The sequence below is a fragment of the Lampris incognitus genome, chromosome 2, assembly GCF_029633865.1.
Source record: "Lampris incognitus isolate fLamInc1 chromosome 2, fLamInc1.hap2, whole genome shotgun sequence".
Classification (NCBI taxonomy): Eukaryota; Metazoa; Chordata; class Actinopteri; order Lampriformes; family Lampridae; genus Lampris; species Lampris incognitus.
This window is the reverse complement of record NC_079212.1, coordinates 53633794-53659182: the sequence shown is the minus strand read 5'-3', so window position 1 is coordinate 53659182 and position 25389 is coordinate 53633794. Positions and strand designations below refer to the sequence as shown.

Sequence of the window (25389 nt, the reverse complement as noted above, 5' to 3'; positions counted from 1 at the left end):
AATAGATCCATGATGCGTGTACAAGAGCTGTTCTCGAGGACCTCCTTCAAAGCATGTTGTGAGACTTCTTTCCCAAGGCTGTCAATGGTCTTCAGTGTCTCATTCAGGTGAACCATGTCATTCCTGTGAGTTTCTTCCAACCAGGGCAGGAAACCATTCAAGGTCAGTCGCATGAGAGTCTCATACAGGAGCTTGTGTAGTCGCACTGCCCTGTTGTACTTGCGGCCATCCATAACACCAGCAATTGAGCCTTCTGCAATCATGCCAGACTCAATGCAGAGGTCTTTGAGTCCAGCATCTTGGAAACGCTTTCCTATTATTGCCAGCAGTGTGCAGATGGTGTGGAATACCCCAAGCCTAACGATGATATCATGGAACTTGTCATGGTGTTTCCATGTGATCTCGACAGCCTTCGCATACAGGGCTTGGTCAAAGACACAGACAATCTTCCTCAGGCCTAAGCACTGCATGATGCTCAGTGACTGGTTAAGCACCTCGTTGACAGTAGACATTTGTGTCGCTGGAGTATTGATGGTAGGCAGATAGCCTATATTGTCGGGGATGACCGTCATCTCTCCTCGAGTCAGGATGTTGAAGCCTGTCCAGCTGCTGACTGACTGTTCTTCTTGTTGTGACATGCGTGCTAGGACCCAAAGAAGGTTTTTCTCTCTGGCAAGCTTAGTATTGGCTGCAGTATCGGCATCTGACTTTTTGCTTTGTGGTGGCCCTACCCGTTGTCCAGCATTGTATGTTGGTAACATTGGTGGGGGTCCATCAATGCTTCTCTTCTTTGTTTTGGGAACAGTGGGCATGGGTTGGACAGGAAGTGGGTTGACTGGCTTTGCTTGCACAGCAATCCCATTGACTCTGTGAGATGTTCCCTCACCACTGACAGTTTCTTCAAGACGGTCGATATTGTCCCAGGCTAAAGTTGTGAATATGCCAGGATGGATGTTAGCTGGAAGGGCAATGCCACTCCCTGATGATGAGAGTTTCTGGAGACACAGGGCAGTGTTGATCTCTTCCATCTGTGAATAGGACACACTGTGACCAAGTCGGTTGAGGATGTTTATCAACTCTACATATCCTGTCAACGATTTGACACTGAATGGCAGAACAATGTGCTTGGAAGGCTTGGTATTTCCACATGTCACTGCATATACTATGTCATGGCCAAATGACTGCAGAAGGCACTGCACTCTCTGGGATGCATGATCAGGATCATTTGAGCCTGTGAGTAGAGAGTACAGGAAGATAATGAGCGACTCTGGAATGGTAGGACATTCTGCTTCTGGTTTGACTTCAGGCGGCCAGGTTTGAGGAACATCTTGACTTTTAATGTCTGCTCTCAATTTGATGGCTGCTTTGGCTATAACATCTTGTGCACTGACACTTTTCAGGGTCTGCAGCTCCCTTTTGAGAGACTGATTTTCTTTGGCAAGTTCCCTCATGGACAAGTTATCGGGATAGAGGAGGAATTTTCCTTTCTCATCAGGGAATATCTGCAAGGCTCCAGCAAACTCACTCTCCAGGTTTCGCCTTATGTGCTTCTTGGTTGATTCCTTGACTTGGGCAATGCCTTGGGAGTTCATTGAAGCTACCAGTCTAGAAGAGAGATCAGTCATTGTCATCACTTGAGGATTGCCAAAAAGCTCCATCCTGATGAAGAGGAACAGCTCATTGTATGCCTTATTCACAGCAGCTTCATACTGGGCTGCAGCATCATCATCTTCATTGCTGGCAACCTCTCCTTTGGAAACCTCTTCTTTGGTGTAAAGTCTATAGCATGACCTGTGGTAGTGCCCTTCAGCTGCTACAAGGTCTCTACTCACAATGGCAAGGATTCTGCTGTCCCTTTTCTTTGTGGCTGCACTCCTGATCTTTGCATCAGCTCGCAGTTCTCGACACTGCACCAGTACTTCTCTCGTATTCTGTCTCTTGGAATATTTGCTGTTTTTCTGACAAAATATGCACTCTGCATCATAAGTCCTAGATGTACTTGGAGCATGTCGAGCTACTCTCTTAGATTGTTTATCTTCAGCAGAGACACAACTTTTCTTTTCTTTTGCAAGGAGGCCATCAAGAATTTGCTTCATAGTGAAGATACTGCGACACTTTCTGTGGTAGTAGATTGCTGGAATCTGTCCCTCAGGAATGTCTTTTGCCAGTTTCAAAACTGGTGCATGATTTCGTATCTGAGCTGCCCTGAGCAGAGTTCTCCATGAGTCGACACTTTGTAGTGAAACCAGCTTATCTGTATCATCAGAACAGTGGATAATGCACTCCACCCGTGGGCGCTTTGGTATTGGGTAAAAACTTGCTTGTTCACCAGTGGCCATATTCAGTCAGTTTTCACCTGCCACATACAAACAAATATATGTAACTTAGGTGTATGAACACTACTAAAACAAAGTTTACTTTGCTTCACCAGCGTCATATTACCATTATTTATCTTACATAGCCACAAATAGATACATTACCTAGTTGCTATGCAACAGCTGTATTTTGTCCACATGAGGCCGCTAAAATCAACACAAGATGAAAGTTCCTCGTAGCCACTTTAACTAATCATATTAACATATACATTAAAAGAACATGCTAACATTATGGGAAATTAGCTTACAATCTTCTCCAGAGTGAGACAAGAAGATAGATACCAGTTTCCTCTATATGTGTTTAGTAGAAAGCTATCTGGCTGCACGTTAGCCTAGCTTAGCACAATGAATGGAAGTACACAGTACTGGTTATCCTTGGTTGTTGGCCAACTAAGAACTGTCCCAGAGTTTAAGCTAGGCTAATCAGTACCAGGGGTGTTGAAATGCTATATTTGTAAAAATCTGGGCAAATACACAATTGTGAGAGGCACAGAAACAGGTTTCCTGAAAGAAAAATTAAATAGCTGCTCATTTGGAAAGGTTATCATGTATTATTTTACTTCTGTTAGTGTACCAAATAAAATGGCACCAGTGAAGTTGTGTCACCTTGGGTGATATCGATATCTGGTCTGACCCATGGACTAACTGGCTTTGGTCTAGTTAGTTTCTTAGTAATAATGCCCTTCTAATTTAAGGTTCACAATCACCTCACACAATGAAATAGTATGGGTAGATTATACATTTCCCTAATCTTTACAGTCCTGTGAGTATTCCAGTTTTTTTGTTTTGTGCCCCTGATATTCCTAGATGCCACAGGGCTAAAAGAAGTATATAGTTTAGGCGAACATTGCAGAAAGATGTGTGTTATTGACGGGTTGAAGAGCTCAAGTGACCTCTATATTTGTGAGAAATATCCACAACAGGGCTTGAATGAAAGCTAAGAAGGTCCCCTTTAAAATGATACCAAAGACAATATTATAGAACATTGAAAAATGTCCTGACCATGAGGCTAAACCAGGATATGCACCAGCGTCTAAAATGCAATTTACTTTAGGGGGTGGTTAACTTCATGAGCTGATAACTGTGATACAGCTGCCACTCAGGAATGGTTATCATACCAAAATATCATCTACAGACATGGATCCTTTCAAAAATTATAAGTAAGTTTTGCCACCTTGAGTGTGCCGAAATAGGAAATTTTGGGCTCTGGCCCATGGACTATTAAGAGTGTTTGCAGTGTCAGGCGTGCTCCATGGGTAGGAGGGGGAATCTGTTACACGAGGAGACTGGAGGCAGAGAGACAGTGAACAGAGTGCAGAAAAAAAGCAAAAACCTCATGAGAGCGAGAGAGCGAAGGTTTGGGAGCAGAAAGAAAAGTCAAATGAGCAGTGATAAAATATAACATCTCATGGAGCGGGAACCAAGGAAAGACATAAACAATGATAAAAAAAATGGGAGGATGAGGGGAAGGGAACCTTGACAAACACACAAGCTGCTGATACCATATGTTGGCATTTGCTGCCAATTTGCCACAAAGATCTAGGTGGTCACACCATATGGGGAGGCAGTCATTGCCAACTTTGCGGGCCATGCTTTCCAGTGTTAGAATGTGCTTATTTATCCAAACGTTGTGCCTCTTTTGGTTTTACAGTAATGTTTGCAATGTTGTTGGTTTTCTTTAGCACAGCTTTATGTTGTGCAGAAACACAGGCTGGATGCTGTAAAGCTACTGCTTTGAGTGAAAGGTGACTCTCCGACTATGTGCGCTGTCCCTTAGCTCGACAACTTCTGAGCATGCTGGATAAAATCAGAGCTCCTGTCTGCTAGAGGCAGGAGCAGGACATTGCTTCTGCTGAACGACTGTTGATTTGCATTCTTCCCCAGCCGTTAGTGCCTGTGTGCTACAGCAGTTACACCCACTGGTTTGGTAAAACTAAAATAGGGGGGTCCAGTAGTGTAGCAGTCTATTTTGTTGCCTACCAACACAGGGATCTCCAGTTCTGCTTTGTGGTTCGAATCCGCGTGTTACCTCCGGCTTGGTCGGGCGTCCCCACAGACACAATTGGCCATGGCTGCGGGTGGGAAGCTGGATGTGGGTATGTGTCCTGGTCGCTGCACTAGCGCCTCGTCTGGTCAGTCAGGGTGCCTGTTCAGGTGGGAGGGGGAACTGGGGAGAATAGTGTGATCCTCCCACGCGCTACGTTCCCCTGGTGAAACTCCTCACTCTCAGGTGAGAAGAAGCGGCTGGTGACTCCACATGTATTGGAGGAGGCATGTGGTAGTCTGCAGCCCTCCCTGCATCAGCAGAGGGGGTGGAGCAGAGACCGGGACGGCTCGGAAGAGTGGGGTAGTAATTGGCCAAGTACAAATGGGGAGAAAAAGTGGGAAAAAATTCACAAAAAAAAATAAATAATAAAAACTAGAATGGATCAAGTCCTCTCACTGTCAGGTTATTGTTAGAGGAGGTTAATATGGGGTCATTCGTGCGAGCTTTGCTGTCTTATGAAAGGACACAGCAGCTCAGGAAGTATTATGTTGTGGCACGCGGGCTGTCTCTACAGGAGCACCATGGTGAACAGCAGAAAGGAGAGCAGGGAAGGCTCTGGTGTGCTGAGGAGTGGAGGCAGAGCAAATACAAATTTGTACCCAGCCACACGTGAAATGAGCTTGTGATCGACCCCTGAAACCTGAAGCAGCGACGCAGCAGCTCATGGTGTTACTGCGTCCTGTAAGAAAGATAAAAGGATCCTCTGTGGCTTTCGGAGGGCATGAACATTAGCCTGTCCCATAAGCCTCCATCACAGAGACATTACATACTGTCTTCTGCCTTACATGAGCACACATGCTAGGTAGAGCAGTCTACCTGCGATTCTACTTATACATGAGCACACATGCTAGGTAGAACATTACATCTACCTGTGACGCTACTGTCAGGCAACAGAGGCATGTGAAACTAGAATACATGTGTGTTTCTAGTTTTGCTGCTAACCCATGGCACTGAATTTGTAATTACCAGATGTTCAGCCTTTTATCAAAGCTTTGTCTAACTGTAGTTGAGCAAATCTGTGGTCATGTCCATGCTCCTGCAAAGGGAAGTGAACATCATTTCAATATCCACGGTTCACATTGACGTAACCTACTTTAGCTATGTCAAAGTCCACCAGAAGGACTGGGGAAGAGGGATGAAGGTTTAAGCGTGTCTGATAACAGGTTTCGCTCACCCAATCTGTGATCACAAAGTGCTTAAGTTAAGCTGATACGTTTTTTCCTAAAGATGCAAGGCACCTGGCAGTAGCCCATGGCCAAATGCATCCGGTCTGCAGTGCCTGCCCCTTAAAAGTGATACCAGTAAAAAAATTGACTTTAGCAAAACATTACCATCACTTCTTGGGGGGTTGGAAAGACTTGTTGATCTATAACATCTTTGCCAGGTGCTGAGGTTTCTAGCTTGCAAAGCCTACACTGCAGCTCAGAATCTTTCTTGTAAAAACACCACTTGAGGGCAGCCCACCTTTTACAATCCTGTATTCAAAACTATGAGTTTTGAACACAGTAATATGACATTTTACATATGAAAGAGTGAAAGAATTCAAAAAAGCCTTTTCATGTGGTGAAGAAACTACATGGTAATGCCGCTCCAGAAGTAGCATAAACATCATAAATATAACTGTCTTCTGAGAGAGGGTGAAAATTTTGCTATAATGGCATAAAAACCAATCCGTGCTGGCCACGGTAATACTGCAAAGGTCAGCAGCGTTATCATTAAATATCTAGCAATATATGATAAGGTAAAATATTGTACACACTGTTGTATAACATGAGTACTTATGAATATTGCAGTGTTTGCAATATCATTACACTTCACTTGAATTATATGCAGGCTCTTGGTGTTCTGGTAGCTTGCAAACTTGTGAGATCTTGTGAGATCTTGGCCCAGTCCCATTACTTTCCCCTGGTTTCAGCGAGCCCTCGACTGGGTATTGGCCCTTTAGGATGAAGCTATGAGGGATCAGGGGATAACTATATAACTACACAATGGGACACATTTACATTTACGTCACCAGTAGCCGAATAACTGGCAAAATGTCACAAGAAGAACACGTGTTAGGGTTAGGTGAGGGTTCGCGGTGGTGGGTGTTGGAGGAGGCAGGGAGGAGTTGGAGGTGTCCTCAGTCTGCCGTTAGACCCAACCCAATTGGTTGGCCAAGCACCAAGAGGCATGAGGGTTTGGCACAGATAAAGCACCCCAAATAATCACTGACAAAAACTCACTGGTGAATTCACAAAAGGACTGTGCAGCTTTTGTGGCCACTAAATCTGCACAAATAAGACAAAAAGAAACCGTGTAATTCTCAAAGCACTCGCAAAGGGTGACATGCACCTCTAACTGCACTACCATGCAAATATAGAGTCTCAGTGCTCCAGTGCTATTTCCCTGTACTTGAATTAGGTAATATCGTCTTCGGCCATAACTTACACCTAAAAGCACCACCATCCTCATTCACACCCTGGTTACATCCCGTATTGACTACTGCATTTCTATCCTCTTTGGTCTTCCCCTCAAGCGTCTTCATAAACTCCAACTGGTCCAGAAGTCAGCTGCCCATATCATTACCAGAACGTCTTCATTAGATCATATCACTCCTATTCTTCAGCAACTCCATTGGTTCCCTGTTAAATACCGTACTGACTTCACGATCCTGCTCCTCACCTTTAAGGCCCTTAATAACCTAGCTCCTTCATATCTTTCCGAACTCCTTCATGTCCACACGCCCTCCCACACTCTCAGATCCTCTTCTCCTCTCCAACTCACAACACCATCGGCCCGCTTGACTACCATGGGGTCTACAGCCTTCAGTTATTCTATGGAACTCTCTCCCACAAGACCTTCGCAACACTGACTCTCAACCTTCAAGTCCCATCTCAAAACACACCTTTTCAATCTGACATATTCAGTCTGATCCACGCTTCAGTGAGTTTTGTGCAGATGATGATTTTATACTTTTCTGTTGTATTAACTTTTTATTGTCTACCCTGCTTTGTTTTGATTTTATGCTGGACACAGTGCTGCTTGTTGCTCTGAAAGGCGCCCACAAATAAAATGTATTATTATTATTATCTCAGACACAGACCTGGATGCCCCACCAGGCTACCTGTGAAGTGGGGTGGTGTAGTCCTACAGAATCTTCACCCTCTGGCATGTTAACTGTTGTCAGATTATACCGCTATCTCAGCCAAAGTGGCTATGTTCAACATGATATCCTTATCCAATAAGACTTTTATTCTCAATTACTTTTTCGCCGCCCATGGATTGGATTTCCTACTGGTGATAGAAACCTGGCTGAGCACTGGTGAGCTTGCTCCACTTGTTTAACTCTGTCCAGATAACTAACTTTTTTTTTTAGCACGCCTAGACCCTTTGGGTGTGGTGGGGGTCTAGCTGCTGTGTTTAAAAAACACTTATAATTGTTTCCTACTGAACTCTGATTATTTCCCCAGCTTTGAGGTGTAATTAATTAAAGTGGACCTAGTCAATCCCCTCTTAATTGCTCTTGTGCATCGTCCACCAAAAATACATAAATACATAGAGCCAGGTCATACACTCGACCTAGTCTTATTGTTTAGTTTTCCAATCTGCAATGCCGATATAATTGATGCTTCTCTGTCAGATCATAGTGCTGTCATAATCGATGAATCTCTGCCTTTCTCTTCTGCTAAATCTTATCTCCCTGTACATTACTCTCGTTACATTAACTCTTTGAAGGCCAATAAGTTCTCAGGCTCTTATAGCTGATCCTAATGCACTGTTGAGTCGCCCCCCCCCCCCCCATCTCAGTACTGAGGAACTCCCTTCCTTCTTTAATACCGCCTGCTTTTCTGTTCTGAATACTGTTGCTTTCCTTAAATAGAAAAAGCCTAAGCCTAAAGGTCTGCCTTGGCTTAAGACCACCAGAGCCCTGAGGAGGGAGTGCAGAGTATCCAAACGAAAGTGGAAAAGTGATAAGCTTCAAATTTCCTTCAACAATTTGAGAAACAATCTTCACAAATATCAAGAAGCAGCTAAGGCTGCAAGAGCAAAATACTTTTCTGACCTAATTTCCAACAACTCTCATAATCCCAAGGTCTTATTCAGTATCATAAATTATGTCATCTGCCCCATTCCCAGTACCAGCTTAGATATGTCCCCTGTTAAGTGCAAAGAATCTTTTCAAATTTTTCATTAGCAAAGATGAGGATATTAGAATGACCCCCACCCATGACTTAGCTGTCTCACTTGTCAGTTCTAAATTGGGCTGCTTCCAAGTTATCATGCTTACCCACCCTTAAAGGGTTGTTTCTATCATGAAACCTACAACCTGCCCCCATGACATTGTCCCTACTGCCCTCCTTAAGGATGTCAGACATAGCTGGTCCCAGCATCCTCTACATTATCAACAGCTCCCTGGGCACTAGTACCATTCCAACATGTTTCAAGCACACAGTGGTCCAGCCCCTCCAGAAAAAACAAAAACAAAAACAATTTGGACCCTACCTTACCTAGTAACTACAGACCTATTTCTAAAATTCTATTCTTTTCAAAGGTTCTCAAAAACGTTATTCCGTCAACTGCTGCCCTATCTACAACAAAACAACATCTTGGGAAGATTTCAGTTAGGTTTTAAGGTTTATCATAGCACAGAGTCTGCATTGCTGAAAGTGCATAATGACCTGATCAGCTTTACTGACTGCCATTCTAATTCTTTTTGACTTCAGCATGGCGTTTGATACTGTGGATCATGACATTTTAAGAGACTGTCTCCAGTATGGGGTTGGTGTTGATTGCTGTCTTAAAATGATTCAAATCTTTCTTAAAAAATAGAAGCTTCTCCATTAATATAGGCAATTTTCCCTCTCCCCCAGCTAGTGTCTCTTGCGGGGTCCCACAAGGTTCTATCCTAGGTCCTACTCTTTTCTCCATATACATTCTACCCCTCTGTCAAATCACTCAAAAATATGACATTTCCAGGTAGTGTAGTGGTCTATTCCATTGCCTACCAACACAGGGATTGCCATTTCAAATTCTTGTGTTGCCTCTGGCTTGTTTGGACGTCCCTACAGACACAACTGGCCGTGTCTGCAGGTGGGAAGCTGGATGTGGGTACGTGGCCTAGTCACTGCACTAGTGTCTCCTCTGGTCGGTCGGGGCGCCTGCTCGGGGCAAGGGGGGAATAGCGTGATCCTCCCACACACTACGTCCCCTTGGTGAAACCCTTCACTGTCAGATGAAAAGCAGTGGCTGGCGACTCCACATGTATCGGAGGAGGCATGTGGTAGTCTGCAGCCCTCCCCGAATCAGCAGAGGGAGTGGAGCAGCGACTGGGACGGCTTGGAAGAGTGATGTAATTGGCCGGATACAATTGGGGAGAAAATGGGGAAAAACTTGAAAAAACAAAAAAAAAAAAAAAAAAAAAACACACACACACAAAACTTGAAGCCGACTCTCTACTTCAGCAAATGCAAACGGAAAAAAAAATGTGTTTCTACTTGTCACGTTCAATAAGTTTTTTGAAATGAATGACTATGGCATTTCCACCATATCAGTTAAAGATTGCATTGATCTAACTGAGTGTCGTAAGGAGAGCTGTAATACATTCAGGGATACAGAAAACGACTTTGACAAAGGAATGACACTAACAGATGATCTGATGAAGAAATATGACATTCTGAGCTGGGACGTCACTCACTGGGTGTTGAAAGAGGAAGTTGCCAGCGAAGTTGGGCAATACTCAGGTTGAATCTAGCATGGGCAAAGCATCACGTGTAAAGGACAACTCAGATCTAAGAACAATAGGGAATGATGTGCTAGACAGGCAGAGCATGGAACTGAACACTGGTTTTAAGGCAGACACGTATGAGTTTATGAGAGCTGCTACTACTTGCTTGCCTCAGTCAAACACCTTTGGTGACAAGGCATTAATACGGCCTTGTATTGATTAATACAAGGCATTAATACAGGCCACCAGCACACACTTCTCCATCGCTGTGGAAGATGCAGAACATGAAGTGTTTGTATGGCAACTGAAGAGAAAGGTCACAGTCATCACTTGTTGAAGAGCTCGACACATGCCCCAGTGACATGTTTCCCAAAATTAATCGTCTCCTACGGGTCCTCGTCACCCTTCCCACAACAAGCTGCACTGCTGAAAGACTCTTGTCAGCTGTAAGTCAGACAAAAACTGGCATCAGGGCATCAATTATGACATCCAGACTGAACTCTGTCCCTGCTCTCCTCTGAAAGAGAACTGACTGCCTCGTTGGACTATAATGAAATAAAGTCATCGTTCAACACCAAACCCTGTCATCTCCTGCTGGAATCAGCACAAGTAAGCTAATTTACAATTTCACACCATAGTACTCTATTTCAATATTACTGTTTATAGTTTTTGTTGGGTGTACAATTAGATTTTATGCTGTGTGTGTGCATGCATAAGGCTAATTTGAGCTTTGAATCACTTTGTATATGTTGTATTGTCAAGTGATGGTACAATAACAGGCCCATTGGCCAGTAACAAAAAACTTTTATTGGGAAGCTGACATGACTGTGACAACACTTGTTTGTTTGTGTGTGTGTGTGTGTGTGTGTGTGTGTGTGTGTGTGTGGGTGTGTGTGTGCGCGTGCTGCATGAACATGTTGGTGCCAGTACCTCCATCCATAGATAGTGATGGATGTGGCAGCAGTGCCATACACAATTGATGCCTATGGAGGGAATATAGCTCATACATGACATTTTAGAGGGCTTTAATTTTGAAATTCCACATCAGATTGAGCTGATATTTTCTGAGAGACACTCTGAGGTGGTATGATGTAAGTCTGAAGTTAAACAGGGCCGTGGAAACCGGAAGTTTCCTTTCAATTCTAATCTAAATTCAAAGGGAACATAGCTCAAATATGACATTTTAAAGGGCTTCAATTTTGAAATTCCACACCATATTGTGCTGATATTTCCTGAGTGACACTGTAGGGTGGCGTGCTGTCAGTCTGAAGATAAAGTAGTCTGTGGAACAGGCAGTTTCTTTTTAATGCTCATCTGAACTCGGAGCGAACATAGCTCATATATTACATTTAAGAGGCTTTAATTTGGAATTGCACATCAGATTGTGCTGATATTTTCTGAGTGACGTGTTTTTATCATTTATTTATTCATTCATTATTGACTGACTGAATGACTGTCTGACTGAATGAATCAGAAATCACATTCACCGGAAAGTCACTTTTATTTTGAAATCAGTTCTTACCCGTTCTTGCCGTAATGCCTAGTATACGCGTACCACAAAACAACGTGGGGGCTGGCTTGACAGTGTTTTTCGAAATGTGGACTGGCTTTACTGCAGTAGCCATTTTCAATCTACTTCAGCCACAGTTCGCAACGCAGTCATTCAACCACTCGTGTTCGAGTGTGCATCGGAAAATGCTCCATTTGGAGGACCATCAGGAGGGCTAGAGGAACAATGCCCCTATATCCCAAATAAAACTGGGGCAACCTACACTACGCGGGGGCGTGCAAAACGGAGGGATAGCGCCAAGTGGTAGGGCTAAGGAGGAGGCAGGGGCCCTTATTAGCGTTAGGCTTTTGCAAGTACTTGCAAGGCACAGTCACTCAAGGCAATTATTGTTGACATTGTTTGAATCCCCACTTGGTGTTATGTTCACCAGTGAGTATCACTAAAGAAACACTTATTGACTGCACCCTCAATATGACCAGGAAACAGTACTGCTCTCCAACAGCGTCTGTAACCCTGTCACAACACAAGCTGGCCACCAGCTAGGTATATCTGCAATGCATGAAAGACAGTCAGTCTTGGTACTTGTCCCAAAATATTTCCTCTTCTCCATCAAAGGCAAACCAGCAGCTGGACCAGAGAGAGAGGAAGATCGCCACAATCAGTCAAAGGGGAACAGCTTTCCTCTCAACACTCTGGTATTTTCCCTGCGATAAGGAACGACGACGCATTCACTGCAGTCAAATTGTGTGCGGGGATTGAGGCATTTCCTCACAACAGTGTTTGCTGGTGAATGCACGTCCTAAAAGAGGGGCAAAAAATCAAAGAGGACAACGCCGCCACCATGTCTCAGACTGCAAAGCTCAGGCTGCAGTCAGATTGAGGGCATGCACCTGCAGGGCAACATCTGCCAGCCTGGGTTGGTTTTATAAAAGGCTCTCCCTCTTTCTCCTCTTCCTCACATGTACCGCTACTCTCACCGATGGTGACACCTGCCGCTCTGTTCGGTTACCGCCGCCAGGCAGTGGGGAGGGGAGGGACCGCCGCCGCAGCTCCGATACCCTGCTAGCTAACTAATAAACTAGCTAGCTTAAAAACGTAAACGCTAAGGACAAACTGCTGAGTGGCGGTGTACTCACTCTGTGTAGCACAACACAGGCGGAGCGACTTTCTGCTTGTTCTCTTCTTCCTTCCTTTTCTCGGTGTTTCTCGGTCGGGTTTTCTTTCTTTCTTTTCTTTTTCTATTTTTTTTTGTGTGAGTGTTTTCCAAGCTAGCTCAGTGGGGTTTGTTTTGCTAGCTAGCCATGGGGTGTCCTTCGCAAAAGTGTTGTCCTGATTAGATCTAGATTGGTTCTTTTAGTGGTTTATTTCTCGATGTGTCCCGTCGTGGTCAATGCAAAGTAGAGTTTGTCTCATTCTGAAATACAAATGACACCTGTAAACCCAGGAGCTCATGTCCTGCATGTCCGGTCGCCCGGAAGTCTCAACCTGGCTAAGTAGGACTTATGCCATCAAGTTTGCCAAATGGAATGACATGAAATAAAATGGGACTGGGATGGACTTTATTACAGTCTGCATAGTGTGGGCCCTCCCTTGGACTTAAGCATAAAGCTCAAACCCAGTTTCATTCTGCCTTCGCCTTTTCACGTGGCGAGACAGGGTGTGGGGACGCAGGAAGTGCAGAAATGTCAAGACGCTGGCATAGATCCTGCGCTGACGGCACCCTGACAACCGCTGGCTGTCCGTGTGTGTGATGTAGGAAGGCGTCAGTGAGGCTCACCTGTGCACTGGCCCAAGTATTCTATTGTTATGTCCTTGTCCTGCCGACAGGCTATCGTCCTCAACTGGCACTGGTCGGCATAGGTCACCCCATCCGAGCCGCATACCTGCTCCACACCGACACAGATGGAGGACATGGAGCCATAAACATGTTGCCTCTCGCCAGCACTGTAAAACCATGTCTAGTGGCTCAGGTTTGTGTTTTCTTTACTGATGTGGTTCAAATTTGTAGGAAATTCAGAGGAGGGCCAAACTATTTGCTCTGGAGTCTCTCCGGTTAATGCACCCACCTTAGTCTTGTTTTTCACATTACAGTCAGGCGAAGGGCACTCGCAGTGGGCTTGGCCATTGAGCTCAACACAGGAGGCTCCGAAACTGCACTCCAACTCATCGCATGAAGCTGGGGTCTCCGGACCTGAGGGAGGAAAACAATTTTCCCACTCAAAAATCTCAAATTATGACATACAGTAGGAATGTGTTATGGTTTTATAAGCAAGGGCGCTGCATTAAACACACTTTCCTCTTTGTAAATATATGTACTATTCTGAGCATTTTGGCTAATTACCCATCCTTCCCAAGTGTTCTGTTGGAGGGAATGAAACAGCAGCAGGAGAGGAGGCCAGAGCACTTCAGTTTCTGAGTTTGGGGTCTTTGCAACAACATCACTTCAACTTTAATTCCCCCAATCCAACTTGGTCTTATCATCTGCCAGGGTGTTGCCCTCCAACCCAACCGCTGTGCTGAGACTGTTGTTTTTGTAAAATTCAGCTCTTTTATAACTCAGGTCTTATTTTTGTAGTTTTTGCCATCACGCATATCGGTTATGACATCATTTTACTTAATGCTTCTTTGTGAAGCGTTTGGACAAGGGACCACCACTGGACTCAAATTTACAACGGCTTCTGATGGGACAATGGAGCACGAGCATCAGACATGTTTCAACAACCCGAATTTAACCCAATTATTTAATCCAAATTGACATTATTATCTAAACCATCCATCCATCCAGCCATTATCTTGACCGCTTATCCTGCTCTCAGGGTCATGGGGATGATGGAGCCTATTCCAGCAGTCATTGGGAGACACCCTGGGCAGGCTGCCAGACCATCACAGGGCCCGCCCACACACACACACACACACACACACACACACACACACACACACACACACACACACACACACACACTCACACTCCTAGGGACAATTTATGTACGGCCAAGTCACCTGACTTACATGTCTTTGGACTGTGGGAGGAAACCCACACAGACACGGGGAGAACATGCAAACTCCACACAGGACAACCCGGGATGACCCACCAAGGTTGGACTACCCCGGGGCTTGAACCCAGGACCTTCTTGCTGTGAGGCAACTGCACTAACCACTGCGCCACCGTGCCACTATTATCTAAACCACATATTTGGAAATGAAAACGAAAATGTAAATTAAAATGTTCAATATTATCAATGGTCGGTTACTGAGCTACTTCCTGGTTCAACTTGCAGGAATGACCAGCCTACACTTACTGTAGACAGCAGAAGCCAATAATAAACTACCCAGCGAGTGCAATTCAGAAGTCATAAAAAATGGAAATTAAGTACAGAGTCTAACTAAGGCACTAGGGTTTTTTATTGTTGTTGTTGCTAAAAGACCACATTTAAGGCTCATCTTCACTTGCCTCACAAGTCAGCCAACAAGGGTCCTGTGTACAACATCTCAAAAATGAAGCTCGTGAGTAAAGTAATTTTTCCAACCAATATGCATGATGGCAAAAACTATGAAAATGGTTATGGGTGGGACAGTGGTTAGCGCTGTTGCCTCACAGCAAGAAGGTCCTGGGTTTGAACCCAAGGCCCTTCCAGCAACATGCAAACTCCCCATTCTCCCCATGTCTGTGTGAGTTTCCACCGGGTGCTCCGGTTTCCTCACACCATCAAAAAGACGTGCATGTTAGGGTTAATACTCCTGTCTGTGCCCCTGACTGAGGCAATAGATTAGATTAGATTTGATTTGATCAGATCAGACTAGATTAGATTAGATTGGATCGGGTCAGATTAGATATTAGATTAGTTTAGATTAGATCAGATTAGATTGGATCGGATTAGATAATATTAGATTGTATTAGTTTAGATTAGATTAGATCAGATTAGATCAAATCAGATTACATCAGATTATGTTAGATAATATTAGATTAGATTAGATTAGATAATATTAGATCAGTTTAGATTAGATAATATTAAATTAGATCAGATTAGATTAGATAATATTAATTAGATAAAATCAAATCCAATCAGATTATATTAGATCAGATTAGATTAGATAATATTAGATTAGATCAGATTAGATTAGATAATATTAGATTTGTTTATATTAGATTAGATAATATTAGATCAGATCAAATTAGATTAGATCAGATTAGATTAGATTAGATTAGATCAAATAAAATTAGATTAGATCAGATTAGATTAGACAGCAACTGGAGTTGGTCCCTGGGTGCTGCACCGCAGCTTCCCACTGCTCCAATACAATAGGATGGGTTACATGCAAAGAACACATTGTAACCGAACTGTATGATGGCAAAAATAAAGTGGTTTTCAAAATAAATAAAATTATAAATATATAAATATATATATAAAATAATTATTAATTATATTAAATAATAATAATATAATAAAAATAATAATCATAATTATATACAGTGTCTCCAGAAAGTATTCACACCCCTTCACTTTCCCCACATTTTGTTATGTTACAGCCTTATTCCAAAATGGATTAAATTCTTTTTTTTTTCTCATCAATCTACACACAATACCCCATAATGACAAAGTGAAAACGGTTTTGTAGAAATGTTTACAAATTTATTAAATATTGCATGTACATAAGTATTCACACCCTTTGCTATGACACTCAAAATTGAGCTCAGGTTCATCCTGTTTCCACTGATCATCCTTGAGATGTTTCTACATCTTGATTGGAGTCCACCTGTAGTAAATTCAATTGATTGGACATGATTTGGAAAGGCACACACCTGTCTATATAAGGTCCCACTGTTGACAGTGCATGTCAGAGCAGAAATCAAGGCATGAAGTCAAAGGAATTGTCTGTGGACCTCCGAGACAGGATTGTATCGAGGCACAGATGTGGGGAAGGGTACAAAAAAAATTCTACAGCTTTGAAGGTCCTGAAGAGCACAGTGGTCTCCATCATTCATAAATGGAAGAAGTTTGGATCCACCAGGACTCTTCCTAGAGCTGGCCGCCCAGCCAAACTGAGCAATCGGGGGAGAAGGGCCTTGGTCAGGGAGGTGACCAAGAACCCGATGGTCACTCTGACAGAGCTCCAGCGTTTCTCTGTGGAGATGGGAGAACCTTCCAGAAGGACAACCATCTCTGCAGCACTCCACCAATCAGGCCTTTATGGTAGAGTGGCCAGACGGAAGCCTCTGCTCAGTAAAAGGCACATGACAGCCCGCTTGGAGTTTGCCAGAAAGCACCTAAAGGACTCTCAGACCATGAGAAACAAGATTCTCTGGTCTGATGAAACCAAGATTGAACTCTTTGGCCTGAATGCCAAACGTCACGTCTGGAGGAAACCAGGCACCTCTCATCACCTTGCTAATACTATCCCTACAGTGAAGCATGGTGGTGGCAGCATCATGCTGTGGGGACGTTCTTCAGCGGCAGGAACTGGGAGACTAGTCAGGATCGAGAGAAAGATGAATGGAGCAAAGCACAGAGAGATCCTTGATGAAAACCTGCTCCAGAGCGCTCAGGACCTCAGACTGGGGCGAAGGTTTACCTTTGAACACGACAACGACCCTAAGCACACAGCCAAGACAATGGAGTGGCTTCGGGACAAGTCTGTGAATGTCCTTGAGTGGCCCAGCCAGAGACCAGACTTGAACCCCATTGAACATCTCTGGAAAGACCTGAAAATAGCTGTGCAGCGACGCTCCCCATCTAACCTTACAGAGCTCGAGAGGATCTGCAGAGAAGAATGGGAAAAATACCCCAAATATAGGTGTGCCAAGCTTGTAGCTTCATACCCAAGAAGACTTGAGGCTGTAATCGCTGCCAAGGGTGCCTCAACCAAGTACTGAGTAAAGGGTGTGAATACTTATGTAAATGCAATATTTCAGTTTTTTATTTTTAATAAATTTGCAAAAATTTCTACAAAACCTTTTTCGCTTTGTCATTATGGGGTATTGTGTGTAGATTGATGAGGAAAAAAGGAATTTAATCCTTTTTGGAATAAGGCTGTAACATAAGAAAATGTGGGGAAAGTGAAGGGGTGTGAATAGTTTCCGGATGCACTGTATATACACTACCGTTCAAAAGTTTGGGATCACCCAAACAATTTCGTGTTTTCCATGAAAAGTCACACTTATTCACCACCATATGTTGTGAAATGAATAGAAAATAGAGTCAAGACATTGACAAGGTTAGAAATAATGATTTGTATTTGAAATAAGATTTTTTTTACATCAAACTTTGCTTTCGTCAAAGAATCCTCCATTTGCAGCAATTACAGCATTGCAGACCTTTGGCATTCTAGCTGTTAATTTGTTGAGGTAATCTGGAGAAATTGCACCCCACGCTTCCAGAAGCAGCTCCCACAAGTTGGATTGGTTGGATGGGCACTTCTTTGAGCAGATTGAGTTTCTGGAGCATCACATTTGTGGGGTCAATTAAACGCTCAAAATGGCCAGAAAAAGAGAACTTTCATCTGAAACTCGACAGTCTATTCTTGTTCTTAGAAATGAAGGCTATTCCATGCGAGAAATTGCTAAGAAATTGAAGATTTCCAACACCGGTGTGTACTACTCCCTTCAGAGGACAGCACAAACAGGCTCTAACAGGTACTATTTAATGAAGATGCCAGTTGGGGACCTGTGAGGCGTCTGTTTCTCAAACTAGAGACTCTAATGTACTTATCTTCTTGCTCAGTTGTGCAACGCGGCCTCCCACTTCTTTTTCTACTCTGGTTAGAGCCTGTTTGTGCTGTCTCACATTCTCCCCCCCCCCTTTTCCCTCCCCAAATGTACTTGGCCAGTTACCCCACTCTTCTGAGCCGTCCTGGTCTCTGCTCCACCCCCTCTGCTGATCCGGGGAGGGCTGCAGACTACCACATGCCTCCTCCCATACATGTGGAGTCACCAGACGCTTCTTTTCACCTGACAGTGAGGAGTTTCACCAGGGGGACATAACACGTGGGAGGATCACGGTATTCCCCCCAGTTCCCCCTCCCTCCTGAACAGCTACCCCGACTGACCAGAGGAGGCGCTAGTGCAGCGACCAGGACACATACCCACATCCGACTTCCCACCCACAGACGTGGCCAATTGTGTCTGTAGGGACGCCCAACAAAACACTGGGATTTGAACCGGGATCCCTGTGTTGGTAGCAACAGAATAGACCACCACGCCACCCAGATGCCCACTTTCACATTCTCAAGGTCCGATCCTACACCATCTCTGCTGCGAACATCCAGTCTTTATATTGCCATGAGGCAGATGTGTATGTGTTACTTCAGTTTGCAACACCACTGTAATGGATTGCTCGACATTCTCTGAGAAGCAAATTTCTCACCAGTGAATGTTGCGCACATATTCCACCCCAACAAACATGTGAAGTGTCTACAAATACAAACCTCTGCAAAGAACCAGTTCTGTGCAGACTGTAAGTTCTGTTAGACAGTCGGCATGTTGTGCTTAAGGTTCAAGGCTTTGAGGTCGAATCAAGTTTTGTCTTTCACAGTTAATGTGGAGGGCAATGAAATGCCCAAACTCGTGAGTTTCCATCAGCCAGTAGAAGAGGAGAGCCCAGAGCTCCCACACCCAGAAAACATATGAATTGCCATCAGCCAGTAGAAGAGGAGAGCCCAGAGCTCCCACGAGCCAGAAACATATGAATTGCCTTCAGGCAGTAGAAGAGGAGAGCCCAGGGCTCCCACACCCAGAGAAGACTCTCCAACAAAGCAATGATTATCCATGGATGGTGGAGGAGTGTGACAGCCTGTGTCCCAGCAGGCTCAGGAAGAGGTAGAGTCTGCAGGGACACAGCATGCATCAAAACAAAGCATAGCTCGCTCTCTCTCTCGCTCTCTCTCTCTCTTCATCCCCCTCTCTCTTCATCGCTCTCTTCCAGACTTGTGGCAGGAATGATCACATAGAATCCTTTATGTACTCTGCTCTCTATGTTGGTGTCAGAGCAAACGCTTCTCATGCCACAAAGCCACTGTTCTGTTCTGTTCTGTTCTGGTCTGGTCTGCCACGTTCCTTCTGTTCTGTTCTGTTCTGTTCTGGTCTGTTGTTCTATTCTGTTGTACTCTTCTGTTCTGTCCTGTATGTTCTGCTCTGTTCTGTCCTGTTGTTGTCCTGTACTGCTCTGTTCTGTTCTGTTATGTCTGTTGTTCTGTTCTTTTCTGTTGTTTTGTTCTGTTCTGTTGTTGTTCTGTTCTGTTCTGTTCTGTCTGTTCTGTTCTGTCCTGTCCTTTTATGTTCTATTCTGTTCTGTCCTGTTCTGTTCTATTCTGTTCCGTTCTTTTCTGTTGTTTTGTTCTGTTCTGTTCCGTTTGGTCTGTTCTGTTGTTGTTCTGTTCTGTCGTTCTGTTCTGTCTGTTTTGTCCTGTCCTGTTCTGTTCTGTCCTGTCCTTTTCTGTTCTGTTCTGTCTGTTCTGTTCTGTTGTTCCGTTCTGTCTGTTCTGTTGTTGTTCTGTTCTGTCTTGTTTTGTTCTGTTCTATTCTGTTCTGTCCTGTCCTGTTGTTGTTCTAATCTGCTCTGTTCTGTTGTTCTGCTCTGTTCTGTTGTTCTGTCTGTTCTGTTGTTGTTCTGTTGTGTTCTGGCTGAATAAGCTGCATTCATTTACACAACTGACAGTTTTTACAGTCAGCAAGTAAACATTGAAGGACAGTAGGACAGTCTGAAGGACAGTAGGACACCCTGAAGGACAATAGGGCACCCTGAAGGACAGTAGGACACCCTGAAGGACAGTAGGACACTCTGAAGAACAGTAGGACACACTGAAGGACAGTAGGGCACCCTGAAGGACAGTACGGCACATTGAAGGTAGTTTAAGAAACTGAGGAGCCAACTTGTGACCAGAGGGTCTCTCGTTCAAATATAAACAACAGTAAAGAAATTATAGGTGGGAAAAGGTACACGTTTGCCCTCCTTCTCCTGCCCTAACATGCCCTTTCACAAGGCTCCAACAGCTCAGGTGTGGAGCAGAGGGGCTCATGGGCCAGCTTTACATGACTGCTTTACATGGCTGCTTTACACGACTGGTTTACATGACTTGTTTACATGATTGCTTTACATGACTGCTATACACGACTGCTTTACATGACTGGTTTACATGGCTGCTTTATACGACAGCTTTACATGACTGCTTTACACGGCTGCTTTACACGACTGGTTTACATGGCTGCTTTACACGACTGGTTTACATGGCTGCTTTACACGACTGGTTTGCATGACTGGTTTACATGGCTGCTTTACACGACTGGTTTGCATGACTGGTTTACATGGCTGCTTTACACGACTGGTTTACATGACTGCTTTACATGACTGGTTTACATGGCTGCCTTACACGACTGGTTTACATGGCTGCTTTACACGATTGTTTACATGACTGCTTTACACGGCTGCTTTACACGACTGGTTTGCATGACTGGTTTACATGGCTGCTTTACACGACTGCTTTACTCGACTGCTTTACATGACCGCTTTACATGGCTACTTTACATGACTGCTTTACATGACCGGTTTACATGACTGGTTTACATGACTGCTTTACACGGCTGGTTTACATGACTTGTTTACATGACTGCTTTACATGACTGGTTTACATGGCTGCTTTACACAACTGCTTTACATGACTGCTTTACATGACTGCTTAACATGACTGCTTTACATGGCTGCTTTACACGACTGGTTTACATGACTGGTTTACATGGCTGCTTTACGTGATTGCTTTACATGGCTGCTTTACGTGACTGGTTTACATGGCTGCTTTACGTGACTGGTTTACATGGCTGCTTTACGTGACTGGTTTACATGGCTGCTCAGCTTTCAGGTACAAATGCATCAGTAATTAGAAGCAAATTACTGAAAAGGAGCAAGTGTACTCAACCAAGTTTGAAATAAATTGCTTAACAGTATGTGACCTTTGACCTTGTTTGCTTCTCTGCAGAGTGTAAGCCCATCACTGTGCTGTCAGTGGATGGAGTAAGTGGATAAACGGGATGTAAAATGAGTTGTCTAGCGAGGGGGCTACGGTACATGAGGGAGGATCTTACTCCTGGTTGATCTGATGTACCCACCTGTGCAGGGTCCCTGGTTCTGGATCAACAAGTGGTCTTTTTTCTCACAGCGAGCCTTCTTCAGCTCACACTCGTTGCTGTACACGTGTCCATCTGAACCGCACACCTTGGAAGAAAAGCATGAATGACATGGGCGCCCAGCTAGTCAAGGTCCTGCACAGCAAGTCAAAACTACATCAACTACTGGAAGTGGTATGTGTGTGCGTGCGTGCGTGTGTGCATGCCTGTGCATGTATGTACACTCATGCGTGTGCACGTGTGTTTGCGTGAGGTTTCATATTGAAGGCCCCCTAAAAAGCAAACTACAGGACTGTGACTGTAAATGCAAAGCTAACTGCATGTATGACCAGGTCCTGGTGAAGAGCAGGTAAGGATGGCTAGCAGTTCAGCACCGGCAGCAGGTGTAGCAGGTGTAATACCAGGTTGCGAGGCACGCTTTGGCAGCTGAAGTCACAGATGCAGCGCTCATCCTCAGCATCCTCATCCCACGAGCCACCAAACATTCGACATCGGTCCTGTTCACAGCTCTCAACACCTGACCCTGATCCTCCGGAGCCACAGTCTGCATGAGACAAAAGCATATCCATAAGAGTTTATGTACACACAAACACACACACCAGAAAAATAACACACAATCATTATCAGCATCACTTTGCCTGTGCATCAGACGTAAAGATCATCAATCTGGACTTTTTGTAAAAGCCCCTCATTTCAGCCAGAGTTGCACGTGAAGCTTTAGCTGCTGCATCTGACTGATGTGCCGTCACATCAGCAGTGGGACAACAGCCAGACACACTGCTGGGGGCACAAGATAACCACCCACATCAGCTAGGACCTGCGTCAAACTCAGTAAAGTAAAGGTGACATCTCTTTCATTTCAATTAAAGGGACATTTCGCCTAAAATGATTTGCATCTCCAGTAAGTGAGGTGGTCTACCTTGTGTTTAAAACTGGATCAGCTTCAGCACGGCTCATTTCAACAGACATGTCAACTTTCTGCTACGAGGAGACCTGTCCTACATAGTCAACATATACTGTATGCACTGCATGAGAGTTTCTCATGGTGGAGATGAGAACAAACATCTTAGTCGACTATGGAGGCCCCTGAGTGCCACCCTCTCAAATATTAAAATCCAACATTGAATACAGATACTCATATATAAATACATTCAAAATGACACAAATATATCAAATTATCTATCTATCTATTCTCTGTACATGATTTATTTGATATAACAGGTATCTTGTTACAAATCACATTTATAACGATTTATTAATTTATTTATATCATCTTTCCCTTCAGTTTTAATTTTCCTTTTTCCACATCCTGTGTTCATATCGAGAATGTTAGGCAGCAGGACCCTCACACACACCACCTTCATGGTACGCCAGTTTTCTGCAGCAGCCTACAGACAAACAGACAACACTAAAGAGTATTGTGTACGTTATAGAGATGCCACTGCTGTAGTGAACATGTGGCGATCAGGTTGAAATCTGTGGAACTTTCCAGTAAAGCTTGGAAACACGGGAGGGAGTAATAACATTTCCTGTAAAGCTTGGAAACACGGGAGGGAGTAATAATGTTTCCTGTAAAGCTTGGAAACACAAGAGGGAGTAATAATGTTTCCAGTAAGCTTGGAAATACGGAAGGGAGCAATAATGTTTCCTGTAAAACTTGGAGACACGGGAGGGAGTAATAATGTTTCCTGTAAAGCTTGGAAACACAAGAGGGAGTAATAATGTTTCCAGTAAAACTTGGAAACACGGTAGGGACTAATAATGTTTCCAGTAAAGCTTGGAAACATGGGAGGGAGTAATAATGTTTCCAAAAAGCTTGGAAACACGGGAGGGAGTAATAATGTTTCCAGTAAAACTTGGAAACACGGGAGGGAGTAATAATGTTTCCAGTAAAGCTTGGAAACACGGGAAGGAGTAATAATGTTTCCTGTAAAGCGTGGAAACATGGGAGGGCGTTAATACTGCTGGCCTCTCCCTATGTTTACTGGGGAATAAATGGGAACGCACATTTCATGTGTGCTGTCTTCCTGATATCAGGAGTCAGGAACAATTTCTTGTCATCTCATTCATCTACTTGTGTACACAAATGAGACAAAAATTATTTTCTTCCAGCCCACAGCAGTGCAACACAAAAGACAAAAACACACATCCAAAACCTACCAAAAATGACACCATCAAAACATACAAAATCAGAGAGAACAAAGCAAAAAAAAAAAACAAAAAAAAAAAAAACAAAACACACACACACACACACACACACAGTCAACAACACGGTCCATTCAGTAATTTTGCAACAAAATTCAAGAATTCCACTGTCCAGGAGAATGAACGCCAGCCAGGATGACTGCTGGAACTGCTGGTCTGCATTGGCTAGCAGTTAGCTTAGCCTGCCCCGCTTCCGCATCCTGTCAGACCGCCCTCGGTGTTATCGTGGTGTTAACAGAACTGCCGGTCTGCATGGGCTAGCAGTTAGCTTAGACTGCCCCGCTTCCACGTCCTGTCAGACCGCCCTCGGTGTTATCGTGGTGTTATCAGAACTGCTGGTCTGCATGGGCTAGCAGTTAGCTTAGACTGCCCCGCTTCCACGTCCTGTCAGACTGCCCTTGGTGTTTCCTCTTTGGGCACAACTCCAGTAAGGACCGTGGTCTTTGGGCCCACAAGACAAAGCACACCAAGCTCCCTCCCTCAGCTGATCCAGCACCAGCTCTCCCAGCCAGACACCTTCGACACACCTCCCCGCACTCCACATGACGACACAAATGCAGACAAACAAAAACACTGCACAATCGACAATAGGTGAGGCCACCACCAGACCGCCCTCGGTGTTATCGTGGTGTTATCAACCAGCTCTCCCTGCCATCAAATGAAATCGATGATCACAGATATAAATCCTCGCAAAAGTTCTTCACGATACCACAAACTCAGATGTAGATGTGGACAAAGACACTGCATAGTTGGCACTGGGTGAGGCCGCCGCAAATGCGAGCTCACGCCACCATCTTTCCACACCGGAAGTGTGATATCAGAAAGATGCTAATTTCTAAAGCATTATCCATAATTTATCTGTAATCAATCCAATTTAGCGTTACAGGGGGGTGGAGTCCAGTCCAGCAGGTATTGGACAGAAGGCAGGGAGACACCCTGGAAAGACTGCTCGTCCATCACACGATGTGTGCACACAATCATTCACACCTATGGGTAAGTTAACTCTAATTACCCTAATATACATGCTTTCTGACTGTGGTAAGAAACCAGAGTACTCAGAGGAACCCCAGGAAAACACAGTAAGAACATACCACCACCATACAGACGGGCTGGAACTGAAACCAGGGCACTCTTGCTGAGGTGACAGAGCTGACCACTGAGTTAACATGATGCCATCAAAAGCATCTATAGAACTTAATTATCTACTCAAACTTCTGAGAAAAAAATGTTTTGTCATCTCTTTATGGGCAATCAAGGAAAACGTTTGCTTGTGCACTTGAAGTGTGAGGGTTTTTTCAATCTGACCCAGTGCTGCTTATAAAACAGCAGAAATGAGCACAAACAAGGACTCATAAGCACTGTCCAGTAAGTGTGGGCTACAAAGCTATTGCTGGTTGTTTTTGTGCTATTGTACAAAAAGGAATATAACTT

At 44.2% G+C, this 25389-nt stretch overlaps 1 protein-coding gene across 1 annotated transcript in view; it reads right to left on the bottom strand.

Annotated features, from left to right (window-relative positions):
* agrn (agrin) overlaps window positions 1–25389 on the bottom strand; it is a 556768-nt gene that overhangs the window by 226653 nt on the left and 304726 nt on the right. Inside the window, exons 11-14 of the mRNA XM_056300025.1 lie at window positions 22155–22297; window positions 21736–21841; window positions 13706–13830; window positions 13417–13522 (exon numbers count right to left, since the gene is read on the bottom strand). Of these exons, the coding sequence (XP_056156000.1) occupies window positions 13417–13522; window positions 13706–13830; window positions 21736–21841; window positions 22155–22297 (480 nt within the window). The remainder of the gene's footprint in view (window positions 1–13416; window positions 13523–13705; window positions 13831–21735; window positions 21842–22154; window positions 22298–25389) is intronic.